This window comes from Aplysia californica, unplaced genomic scaffold (assembly GCF_000002075.1).
Source record: "Aplysia californica isolate F4 #8 unplaced genomic scaffold, AplCal3.0 scaffold00114, whole genome shotgun sequence".
NCBI lineage: Eukaryota > Metazoa > Mollusca > Gastropoda > Aplysiida > Aplysiidae > Aplysia > Aplysia californica.
Genome location: NW_004797384.1, coordinates 983,623 through 997,012, shown reverse-complemented (window position 1 = coordinate 997,012; position 13,390 = coordinate 983,623). Strand labels below are relative to the sequence as shown.

General features: G+C 38.5%; 1 protein-coding gene across 1 annotated transcript; it reads right to left on the bottom strand.

Moving 5' to 3' along the window:
* Positions 1 to 1,171: 1,171 nt before the first annotated feature.
* On the bottom strand, positions 1,172 to 13,033 carry LOC101845615 (COMM domain-containing protein 7). The gene is made up of 8 exons (XM_005095821.3): positions 12,906 to 13,033; positions 10,398 to 10,451; positions 9,889 to 9,991; positions 9,027 to 9,083; positions 7,430 to 7,558; positions 6,409 to 6,458; positions 3,838 to 3,886; positions 1,172 to 2,376 (listed from the first exon to the last, which is right to left on the bottom strand). Exons 1-8 carry the CDS (start codon positions 12,990 to 12,992, stop codon positions 2,300 to 2,302), a joined length of 606 nt encoding a protein of 201 aa, XP_005095878.1. The 5' UTR covers positions 12,993 to 13,033; the 3' UTR covers positions 1,172 to 2,299.
* Between the last annotated feature and the right edge of the window lie 357 nt (positions 13,034 to 13,390).

Genomic DNA, 13,390 nt, shown 5'->3' with positions numbered 1-13,390 from the left:
TTTGGTTTTAGAAAGAATTTTACAGCACTTGCACCACAAACTGGCCATAATAAATGACAAAGATTAAAAATAGTGGTGTTACTTGAGAAAAAAAAACCCACAAAAAAGAAGAGAGGACAATAGATATTGGATAGGAAAGGAACAAACCACACCACAGCATCTGCCAACCACCCACAGGTAATATACATGTACCATCACATATGATCCTGGTTCACTTAAGGTCCCTCTATTTAAAAAAAACAAATTTCACCACAAAAAAGTCTTCCCAAAGATCTCGCTCAAAGGGCTAGATGACATAATATTTAAATGTATTTGTCCTAGACTTTGATCCTTCATTTCAGAACATAATTTACTGAACAAAAACCTGGGTGGGTGCGGCTGATCAACCAAGAAGAGAAAAACTTGTCTGTTACAGGTCGTTCACTTTCATGAATGTGATCACATCTCTTTGTATGTAAGAGTTTTACGGCCCTCACAACTGCATAAGGTCATATGAGCGCGGATCACATCTCTGTTGCATATCTCTGCTACAATGCTTCCTTCAGATGGGATCGTGTCCTCGACACTTTCGTTTTTCTCAAACATCACACTCGCATTTGAACCCTCCACCGAAACATACATCACACATGGGTGGTTAGGGCCAACAAAGCCACATCGGATGGGATCACATGGAACTGATGATTCATTGAGGTTTTCGTTTCCCTGTCCATCCCATTTGCCTTTCAGTTTTGTGCCAGAATTCGCTAGACAGACTGGCCCCCAAATTCAGGGACTGTCCGATCACCTGTGAGTAATAATGTGGTCATCTGTTGGCAGTGAGCCTGCTTTTTATTCTTCAAATCTTAATTGTGGCTGTCACAAAACAATGATGCATTATCATTATCCCAAGAGCGGGAAACTCCGCCAGATTTCAATAATTGACCTTTGAAAAGACATCTGAATACCAAGGTGTCATGTCAGTTCATTTCAAAGTACAGAAATATCACTTTACTGATTGTGGCCCTGACCGTGAGTCATTGTGGACTTTCCCCCTTGATGATTCGGCTATAATCCAAGTCGCCTCAGATCCTGCGTTTTCTTCCCTCCCAAGCACCAGGATCTTAGAAGGAGACTACTGTATCATATATATCAACACATCCACATACATGATATTAACACAAAAACACAATGGTATTATGGAGAGCTTGGATGAAAAAAAGGCTTAACCCTGTCCGCCCAAATTTATTCGCATAAGAAGCCAAACAAATTTCTCAAACGTGTTTGTTCAACTAAAACAACATATCATTTGTCTCCATTTTCAGCACTGAAATAACCACTAAACAAGATATGACAAATGAAGTGATTTTGCACAGAAATACATGTGTAGAATGCCATCAATCTCAACATCACAGTCTCCCCTTTCACAGTGAATTCATCACAAAACAATCAGATACATGAAAATAAATTAAACATACAAACGAAGAAATCTCACACTCACACTCCATCACAGTTACTTACATCTTGAAGGTATCAGCTATACACATTCATAAAGAGCACAATAGAGGCAGCTTATGAAGGGAACGAAGCTTTCACACACACTTATACAACATACACACAAACACTCAGACACAACCCTATCTCTATCAGATACAACAAGTTATGTCAGCACACACACACACACACACAAAGCACTGTCATTATCAGTAACTTGTTAAGTAAGCACACTCATCATACACACCCAGTCCCTCTCTCACACATTGTTCTCCGAGCATCGCCATTCAGCGTTTTCACCGATTACACAAACCCTTCAGATTTATAGACTCCTAAAAATAGAGTTGACATGAATAATCTGACTGCGTAAACTGATAAAAGTCACAGGAATCAAAGCAATGTAGCCGTCTGTTTCTCACTTTCTGGAAGCAATGTCATCTCCGTCTTATTGAGAAAGTGATCCCGCTGCTGCATTCATTTCATAAATTCCACATGAATAGGTGGGAATTCCGTAAATTACTTAAAAACTGTCCCAAAGGCAAGCTTTTTTAAAGCTTAAGGTAGTTAAAGTCTATTTCTTGTGACGACAATATGACAATACCTTACTTTATCTATTACTACTAACCACAGGGTTTTCAATAAGGTAAGTGTCCAACACACTTGATTGTTGTCCCTTATACAGGTCTTGCCTTAACCATACTCTAAATCTTGACAGGCGGCCCTCAGAAAAGGTCCGAAATCTTTACCGGCACGCAGATGTCAAATGGGCTTAGGGCAAGATAGCAAAAATTCTTGCAGGGCTCACTTTTCCCACGACTGTAATGATGTATTAACCCAAGTACTCCAGGCTTGCCTTCGCTTTTTCCATTTCATGAAGGAAGGAGTAGAACTGAGGGAGAGTAAGTTCTGAAATACCAGACAAATATACAAGAGTGTAAAAAAAGAGTGGTGAACAGAAAACATGGCATTATTGTTTCCACAAATATCAATTTCGTAAAGACACAGAGTAAGGTCAATGCAGAAAAATGACCAGTTAAGTCCACTTATACTGAAAACGGTTAATCTGGAACATCGCAGTAAACAGAAAGAAAACAAAATCTTCAATTTTTTTCTTCGTATTAGAGCAATCACTGTAAACTGAAAACAGTTTTTAAATTTTAGTAAGAGTTTTTTATGGCACTTGCAACACAATAAGGCCATATAAGTATCGAAGATTAGAGGTGTTACAAGAGAGTAACAAATGCAGAAAAAAAGGCAGAGAGCCAAAGATGATAGATATTTGATAGGGGAGAAGCACCAGAGCACCAGCTAACCACACGTTAAAACAGGTCTTAATCAAAGACAATTTGGTAGACCCCAAATTTTGGTTTAAGCAGGCTCTACTGTCCTACTTTAGTAAAGACACATTGTGAGTAAGATCAATGCAAAAATAAGCTTTTTCCAATTAACACCTCAGTGACCAGCCATCCAGTGATTGACAGATCAGCCAGGACCATGTTTGCCAATTACATTTACTCAGAAAAGCAGACAAATCCTTGAAATCGGAATGATTTTAATTTTTAACACATGTAGGCTACTCGTAAACGAACATAGAATGGGTCTACTCGTATTTGGTGAATGGCTAGAGAATGTGGATATGATAAAGAAAGTCAGCCAGGTTTGTACCTGTACAGTCGAAATTGTCCCAGACAACCACCCATAGCGGAGAGGAAAAGAGTTTGTCTGAGAAGGTGGACATTTTGGACAGTCACTATTATATTTTTTTTTCAAAGGGGAAAGTGCGAAACAGTCATTTGTGCAGGTGGTTGTCTTGGATAGGTGGCCATTAGAACAGGTTCAACTTTTAGGTTTTAACTTACATCGTGTGTCCCGAAAACAAACAAAGAATGTTTTTACCAGTGCTTCGTGAATGGCTGAAAAATGCGGATTAGATACACAGAAGGTCAGCCAGGTTTGTTTTCATACAAGCAATTCACCAAGTAAGTATTCTCATCACCAGTCCTTCAGGACGCATCACTGGGAGACTTAGTACACTCATAGGTGATCACATGATATTCTAATAGGACATTCCAGTGCCATACTGAGTGGACATTCCAGTGCCTTACTGAGTGGACATTCCAGTGCCTTACTGAGTTACGGTACGGACTCATTTTCTTTTGCTTTTTTTTTTGGTAAATCAACAAACAAACAAAGGCCCATCTTCATTATTAGTGTATGACTGGCCTATGTTGGAGATCAAGGAAAGTACTTGGACACAAAAACTTTCATCTTGTGCTTGGAAAAAGTCAGACAGACAGACAGAAAAAAAATATAGAAAAAGAGGGACATACCCCTAGCATGCTCTAAACACTCATTTATGAGACTCACCCAAGAACACATTCTTCATTCCATTGCCAGTATTGATGACAAGCTTCAACTGAAAATAAAAGACAATAAAATCCTTTCAAACCAAAAGAATAAAAATGATTTTATATTTTAAGCATTCGCTACTTTCTCAGGAAATAGGTGGAAAAAAAAATCCTGTAAAAACACATCAACGAGTCGAGAAAATCCACAAACCAAACATCATTCCCGTTGACATCGGAATACCGATCTAAACACAGTAACCCTGTTTTAAACAAGTGTGAATTTGATGCTTCAGTGATAGGATAGTGTCACATTCCAATCATCTGACCAACTAGAAGAACAAGTCAGTTCAAAGGGGAAACAAATGGCTGTAAATGACACAACTTAGATCATTAAGGGGCTGGGCTGCTCTTACTCTTACTACCAGGGCCAGCCTGGGCTAAGTAGGAATCTACACATCCCAGCAGAAATGCGGAGACAACCCATAAACTATCATTCCCATATATGAGATCTGAACTCACAACTTTCACATGCAGCCAAAGAGCCTCATACAGGGTGTCCAGCAATATCTCTAGAAAAAATTTACTCCCTGGAAAAAAAATTTACTACCCAGCAAATCAAGCCCCCACACCAGCTCAAAAAAGAGGTTTTTCATCACCTATGTGAGCGGTTAGTGCGCTCTTCTCCAAAGCGGAAAGTCTGGATTCAACCTCGGTTTGGACACAGATTTTTTTCGCCCCCTCCTGCCCACTCAGCAGTAATGGGTACCTGACTTCCGAGTTGAGGAAGTAAAGGTGGTGCGGAAAAGAACTGGCCACCATACCACAATATGCAGAAGGCCCAGGATGTTGTCTCGCTAACAAGGCAATCTCCAATGTCCAGATCGGAAGCCGGAACAACTTTACTTTTTATGTGTGCATCTAAGGAGCGAGATTTTGGTTTCAGTTGTCGAGAGTTTGTTTGTGGATAGTTGGGGTTGGGAAGGCTGTTGAATTGTGTCTTCAGTTGTTTGAATCTGTGACTTAAAGTTGGCAAGCACGTCCTTGCTTTTCAGAAAACAGAACATAGCATGGGGTTAAGTGGCTGCTTGTAAGGAGAATCTATGCTTTGCTGTTTTCATATGTGACGTTAATGCATCCACGCCATTTGTGCCTATTGCACCCTGTTTGCAAGCTCTGCAGAAAAACAGACCAGGGTTGTTTGGAACTTGGCCCAGCTACTTGGTAAAACCATTGTCTTTCAGCCACTCAGGGTTGAAATAGTACTTCCACATAGTGAGTTTTGACTGCAAAACTTTAACAAAAAGGAATCCTTTTGATTCACAGTCTTAAACTTGAACTACATCTAGATTCTGTAACAGACAAATGTAGAAAATCGAAGTTGTTCTGGCTGGTTGGAACAAAACAAAGTCCAGTCGACAAAGTGGAGGATAGACTGATGATAGCGCGCGCTCGCCGCTAGATTTAGACCTAACACGGGCACAAACAATGAAGAGTTACTGTCTTTTAAAGTTCCGCGATACTGATACTACTACTAAGATTGACCCCTGAAGACGACGGCAAATACAAAGAATTAAAGACGTGAAACCTGATATTTAGAGTATCAAGCCTCTACAAAAGATAGACTTTGTAATTGCTGAGTACCGTGGCTATGACTCCGTTCACTGGAAAGTCTTGCTAGGTTCATTACTCTATATGCAGGTTTAATTTACAACTGTTTACTACAGTCAAGGCACGTTTAATACCATTTATGACCTTTATGACCAGGATGCTGAATTTTCGACTTTTTTAATGACATTATGTACTTGCTGGACACCCTGCTCATAATAATACTAAGGAGACCAGTAAAGGAATATCAGAGTAAGCTAAAACCAAAGAGCATCCCCCCCCCCCCATGTCTTTGGGTATTCAAATAATCACAGCCTACTATTTCCTGTTCCTGAGACAGAACTATAACCCTACTATATGTTTCTGCACTTGTTTAAACAGTTCTTCTAACTTAAGGGCTTCACAGTCGAACCTATCCATAACAGTCTCTCAAGATCATACAAAAAGTGACCATTTCAAACAAAATGCCGCTATGGGCAGGGCCTCAGTAATGGTCGCTTACTTGACAAAGTCAGTAAATGGTTCAAAATCTGAAAACACTAATTTTTTCTTTCCATTCAATTTCCATCAAAGTCATTATCTCTCCATAAAACTTTCTTTGCATTTATTACAAACACCCACTTAGTGTGGGGATGGGTTGGGAGAAAACTTTTGAAGCAGGTGACTGCTATGAGCAGGTTTTGAGGATGACTTGTTGCAAAAACGACTGACTGGGCTGCGTTCAACAGGGGGACCGCTAAGGGTAGGTAAAACATTTTTTAGGAAAAAATAATAAAGGTGGCACGGAATAATGGCCGTTAGTATAGGAAAAAACATAAGAACGTAAAGGTGTCACGGAATAATGGCCGTTAGTATAGGAAAAAACATAAGAACATAAGGGCGTCACGGAATAATGGCCGTTAGTTCAGGTGACTGGTAGGGAGAGGTGACTCTTAAGGCAGATTTGACAGTACATGTTACTTTACTTCTGCCCATTTTCTCTCACCTGTAGGAATGTGTTCCCAACCTTGTCCAACTCACTGCTGGATGCCGTGACTAAATAGCCAAAAGAGAAAAAATAATCTCACTTAAAATGCAGAATATTATTTACTTTAACTATACTATCTATTTCAAATCAAAGCACCATTTCTCTATCATCGATGTTGCAAGATAAATAGTTGTCTCTCCCCCCCTCCCTCCCAATGTAAATCAAGGTTAAACCAAGTTCCGAATTTTTCTTGCAGCAAAGAAGGAAAACTTTGACTGAAGCTTAAAATACTAAAATGCATAATATAAGATATTTTTTATAAGTAAAATTAATTATCACTATTAATAAAAGGCCCTCTACTAGATTATTAGTACTAGACAAGAATTTAAAAAACAACAACAAAAAACCATTTGAAATAAGTTGATGTGTCGTGGTAACTTTATAAAAATGGTGTATTTAACCCCGTCTCATAACAAAGTAAAAAAATTTCAGAGTGGGTCCTTAGGGCTCTACACTATTGATATGGACTTAGATATGAGAGCATGACGTTGTTATTCCAGCATTCCAAAGTCTAATTCCTTGCTGATGTGTGTAGCAGGCAAACCCCTCCAAATCTATCTAGCAAATAGCAAGTCAGGGGTAAGCTTATTTTGTTTTTGGAACAACTCTAGACAGGTGCTGATGTCCAGTTTTCATCGGGGAGATATTTCACAGGGAAAATTGTGTAAAGTGTCTTTTCTAAAGGCAAAACTTCTTCCATGACTAGAACCGAACCCATAATCTTTATGTCACGAGTCAAGTTGTCAAACCACTATGCCATTGACAGCATCCTTAACACAAACACTAGGAACGCAACAAGAAAAGTAAGATGAGGTAAGCTTTATTTATTTCTACAAAGAAAAAGTGCTGTGGTTACAAGACATGCACAAGTCAATATACTCACACACATACATGTACATACACAGACGCACACACACACACACACACGCTTACACAAAGGCATCAATACCATGACGAAGATACTGATACTGTATCCTACCTCCAAACTTCCATTCAATGTCCACTAGCTGGTTGACCATGAGAGTCTGGCCCAAGGCTCCACGCGACAGGGAGCCCAAGTTGGCCTCGAAGTGACCCGACACCATCTGCGCCTTCTCCTCTGACAGACCTGTTTTAGTTTCAGCAAAAGTTTTAGTAAGAGTTTTATGGCACTTGCAACGCAAATAGGTCAAATAAGAGCAGAAGGTTAGAGGTGTTACCAGAAAATTTGTTTTGGTAAGAGATATACGGCACTTGCAACACAAATACGTCTACGTATATTTAGAGTAAATAGTAATATACAAAGAAAAGAAAGAAGAGATATAAAGACAATAATGGTTTGACAGGAAAGAAGAAGCACACCACACCAGAGCACCCGCAAACCACTCACCTGACAAATCTGGTGGTGGGGATGATTTGTTTGTTAGAGTGAAGAGAAGCTCATTGGCACAAAAATGGTAATTCATTTAGAGAAGAAGCAAAACAGACAGAGAGAAACACCAGGAAGAAAAAAAAGGAGGACCAACCAGTGACACACTCCAACTACCAGCAAGTTGGGGACAAGAGGTGGAGGGTGACATGAAAATGGCATTTATTATTCCTGAAATTAACATCAGAGCTACAGGGTGGAGGGTCATATGTCAGTTAAAATTGTAATTTTGTATTATGCTCTCATCAACACAATTTAGACTATATGTGTCACGACGTGGTGGAACCAGGCACTAGCCAATTTTTCGGCATGAAGTTATTGGTATCTGCTTAAAGTTAGTTCATTTGTCTTGCATTCAATGAAAAAAATACCCATTTATCTTGGGTACAAGTCGAGATACTGGTGATTGAAGGAGGAGGGGTCACATCGTTTCTGAGCCAAAAAACAAAATTTCGATAAAAATTCACAAATTTGCTGGAAAATTCCAGTTTCTTCACTTTGATTATTTTGATGAGTGCCTGATTTCCCCACACTGCCTCACATATAGGTGGATTGCGAGAGTTTCTTTTGCAAGGCAGCAAGGCTAAGCCAGGCTGAGTGCTATACAACATCCCAGCAGGCAAATCGAAATTAGAAAAAAAAAATCCCCATATATAGGAACTGAATCCATATCATCTATGTGCAACACCAAAGAGCCCAACCGCTACATCGCAAATGGATGACAGTGACGTATTACGTCCAAACTAAAAACAGAAGATCTTCCACAAATGAAAAAAACCCATTTTAGAACACAAAAAGCCTAGGACAGATCGCGACCTCAGTGCTTTCTTGTCGTATTTCGATTTTTAATAACAGTGAAAACAGTTCAAAATGAAGAGTGAGCTTAAGAAAAAGTCACATTTTCACAGTTAAATAAATGGACATTGAACAAGAAAACAGAGATTGCGAGATATGCACTTACTAACATACAGCGATGATCACACCATCAAAAACTATTCCAAGGAGCACAAAACATTTTGAAACACAAAATCATTAGGAAACCAAGTACTTCAAAGCATGAATGATAATGATGCTATCAAATATCCAAACATAAATAAAAAGACAGTACCGATACTTGTTAACATGAATGATAATGGTTCTGTTATATCCTGACTAATTAGGGACTTACCCAAATTTCTCAGATCCTCTTGCACTTGAGATGGACTTAAACTTTTCTTGAGTGCCACTGACGAGGACAGAAAAAAACTATACATAATACATTGAACATTTTGGTGTTTCCTAAATGAGATTCTTCAGCTCTTTTGTTACCCTTGGCTTACCATTTGGGTAGACGTAAAGGATTTATCTGTTTCAACATTCTCTTCACAAAACTTTTTCCCAAACGTGCAAGATCAGAGACAGACATTGCCAGTCATGGTTCCCACCTCATTTCTCAGCTTGGATGTTCTAAAAAAGTTTACTATAATCCTGTCTTTTCTTGTCACATCTCTAAAAAGAAGTAAAATTTTGAATAAATCTTGGGTACATTTGGCTTTTCTTTCGTTATTGTCACATACAAATCTATACATAAAGACTTTTAAAACAAGGTCGCTATGCGGAGTAAACTATTGTAAACTATACCATTTTCATATTGAATGCAATAACTGCGTGTAAAAACCTCTTCAGAACTTTTCCTCGTAAAGTAAAGGCCATGACGTTGTGGAATAATATAATATGTTTAGTAATAGTAATAGTATTGTTGACTCCAGGTTCTTCCACCCATTGTGTAATTTATTTCTCTCTATCCGATTTTTAAAACTAAAAAGTAACTGTCCCTGTCTACAAACAGTTAAGAGTTGATTTCAAATATTCTCTTAATTTTCTTTCTCGTAAGAAAAAGTTTGATCTTCCTTTGGTTAAGGTAAGGATCAAGGAAAAAATCTCCATGAGTAGGTGGCAGCTTCCAAAATGTATCTTTTAAACACAAAAGTTCTGGGATTGGTCGACAGACCAATAAAAAAAAAAAAAGAATATATTTGTTACAAATTTACCATTTGGCAGAGAAACTAAACTTTTGAAGACATTTCTCAAAGCTCCGACCCCGACGCCATTTTCTTGAGCAAAATCTTCCAGCTGGGACATGAGCCGTGACGACTGAAGAAATAAAAGCAAAAGACAAATGATAGAAATCAAAACAAATTGTATTTATATTACTAATGCAACAGTTCCTGGGAATGAAATTACAGCTTAATCGATTTAAACAGAAAATTTGCTCTAAAAGGTAATTTTGAGCTGGTTTACCCAGCACAAAAGATAAACACTTCGTTAGAATAAGATCAACAAATAAAATTAATTAGTGGAGTTTACCTACAAGAAGGGTCAAAGCAGACAAGGATCACTACATTCTTAAGTGTTGCATTTACTTAAGCTTTTAAGCATTGAATCTTAAATGCTAAGGCTCTATTAAAGCCTATATGCTATAGAACGGCTTACATTAAAGACTATTTATGGAATTAGTGATTTCAAAGCATTTCGATTAAACATTATATATCTGAAATACCTTGCTTGGCTCCAGAAGAAACTGAAAGGCATAGTCAACAAGGTGGCCAAATAACTGTAAAAGAAAACATAAAAAAGCAATTTATTAATATCTATAAATGTACCTGTCATGGCCTGGTGGAATCAGGTGCTTGTCAGTTTTTGGATATAATATAAGATTCAAAGCAGAATTATATTATTAAATGGATATTGAAGGTAAGAAGGCTAAAACAAAAAATTCGCATAAAATTACCAACCAAGCGGAAAAAGGTTCGTGTCTTTGATTTCAACATTTTCACGAGCACTGGATTCCACCATGATGCTACACATATTACACAATCATGAACTTGATGCTAATTTGAATGGTTGTCGTTATTCTCAACGCGGGTGAGAAAAGTATCCATTTTATTATCACCCTGGAATAATTATATTGTTACTCTCACCCGGTTTTATTTTCACCTGGGCGTTGAGAACAGGTAGGCCTGGCCTAAATACATGTAATAGGATGATAGAAATCTGTGAAATAAGAGAGAGTGTAATGATTAAACAAAACTCTTAACCACTTCACGGCGAGGCAGGTAGATGAATTCTGCCGCTCAATACCTACTTCTGCCGCTCAATACCTCAGTTAGTTGTCAAAGGTCGTGGGTTCGAATCCCGTCAGGAACCCGGCGTTGTGTCCTTGGGAAAGGCACTTACACGAATTTTCCTCACTTCACCCAGGTAGGAAAGGGTACCCGGCTATAGACAGCGGAAGATCTTGTCATTTTGTTAGTGTGCTTCCCGGGAAGCTGAGAATGTTTTGGAGTGTTCTATGGTCTGCTGGGGTAATAGTATTGTGTAAAGCGCATAGAGAGCCTGCTGTTGAGCGGGATGCGCTATACAAATGCTATTTTTATCATTATTATTATTAAAGATGGCAAAACCTTGCCAAGTTATTTGGAATTGCAAAATGGCCAGCTTTTGCGGGCTTGGACAACCATCGCATTGTTGTTATTCTTTCATTTTCAACCAAAATTACCACAAAATGAGCAATTTACAGAACCATTTTACTGAAACCAGTGAGGAGGAAATTTTAGAATGAAGATGTCTATCACTGATTTCTGTTAAACGTCTTTTGAATCGGTGTAAGATGTGCACAAGGCCTTGAGGCTCTATAAGGGATTGTGTTGAAAGACTGAACAAAGCTACGAAATAAAAAAGGCGGAAATGAAAAAAAAAACGGGTGAGAATAATATTATGGTATTCTCACCCTGAATACAAAATAAAAATATAATAAATATGCTCTGTATGTGCAGATAAATTTGTCAACACACAGCCATTATAGTGACAATGGTAAACCCCCTCCCTTTAAAGCTCTGTCTCATCATTCTCAATTTAAGCTTTTTCTTGCTAACTGAACTGAACAATAGTCAATAGCCAGAGACGCACTCAAAGAAGTTTTACAGCATGGATGAGAATAGCCACTTCCTTTAATTATATCAATGCATCCAAAACACAAAGGATACACATCTTCACAAGGGTACACTCCAATAATAATAAATGGTTTATGCTTTCATTTGATTTTGATATTGCCAAAGGCTATCATGACCATGACGTTATTTTAGTTGTCATATATGATGCCTGAATGAATGGGGCCCTTTCCTGTCTTCTTCCATGAATGACATCATGATCAGTCAGTGTCAGAGAGTTCAGAAAAATATGAGAAAGTGAGATAAAGCATGGATTATGGATTATTTTCTCATTTCTCCTTTCAACCTCCATTGTTTCTGCCCCCCCCCCCTCCCCTCCTTCCTCTGGAGGTGAGAGGGTATAGATCATTAGACTAGACTCTACTAGATTTGAAAGTGGCTATTCTCACCCGCCCGGAAGTTCTCGCAAGATCAACTCCTCCCCTCTTCTCTCTTTCTCTGTCTCTTTCTGAATACTGTCTATCGGTGTGGACGATCAAATTGACCAAAACAAAGTTAAAAAATGATGTTAAAACACAAAAGTAAATTAATTTGGTTGTCTACAAAGATGCTACGGCTATTTAACTTTTCGAATCGAGCCGAACTACGCGGGTCGCCATTTTGTTTTGCCCGGAAATTCTCGCGCTACTCCTCTCTCTCTTTTTCTCTCTCTCTCCACTGCCCACAGACAAAATTGTACGCTTTTAGTAGGCTACAGTTGTAATGGAACGTTTGTTCGCGGCACAAAATTCTACAATTTTTCTGTTATCACAGTGTAGAATTCTGTGGTTTAGGGTGAACGCAAAATTTGGTGAACGCGCACCGGGTGAGAATAGCCACAAGACTCGCCTGCACTATTCTCACTCTAGGTGAGAATAGAGGTGGCCACTAGATTTCTAGATCTATTAGTGCTTAAAACTGCAGTCTGCAATATCAGAGTGCCACTCCCACAACTGTTGCCTGCACTGTTGCCGTCCCAACGATAACTCCAGTTCTTTCCCTTTTATCCACAAGAGCCGAACCTCTAAAATGAGGGTCGTACTGGATACTCTCAAATAAAAAAACTCAACAAAACAAACCTCATTCTGGAATTTGTTCAGTGACTGGAAATCACTAAACATAGAATCAGGAGGTGTCTCCTTTGAGAAATGGAAAGTAGCCGCCATTTTGTTCGCTCATGTGATCTACAGTCTGTTAAAAATATGAATTCCATAGGCCTAATCAAGGAAAAACTTTGACGAACTGTGATCGGTACATGGAACATATCCAGCTAAAAAAAAAAAGAAGAATATTCAGTTTAACCTATTGCCCTTTTATGATAGCGCAAAGTAATAGCAAAAGCCCTGTTTTGAAAATTATAGCATTCATACTTATTATTGACTCGTCCTGTGATGAATCTTCGGGAGCTGAAAAGATCAAGGTACATAACACAAAAAAATATGGAGGCCTTTAAAATCAAGCACAGTTGTGCCCCCTCAACTGTATCGCCACTATAATTGCCTCTCTCCGGTTGATAATATGATAATTAATATTTTGAATTTTTTTAGATAAAGAAAAGCACAAC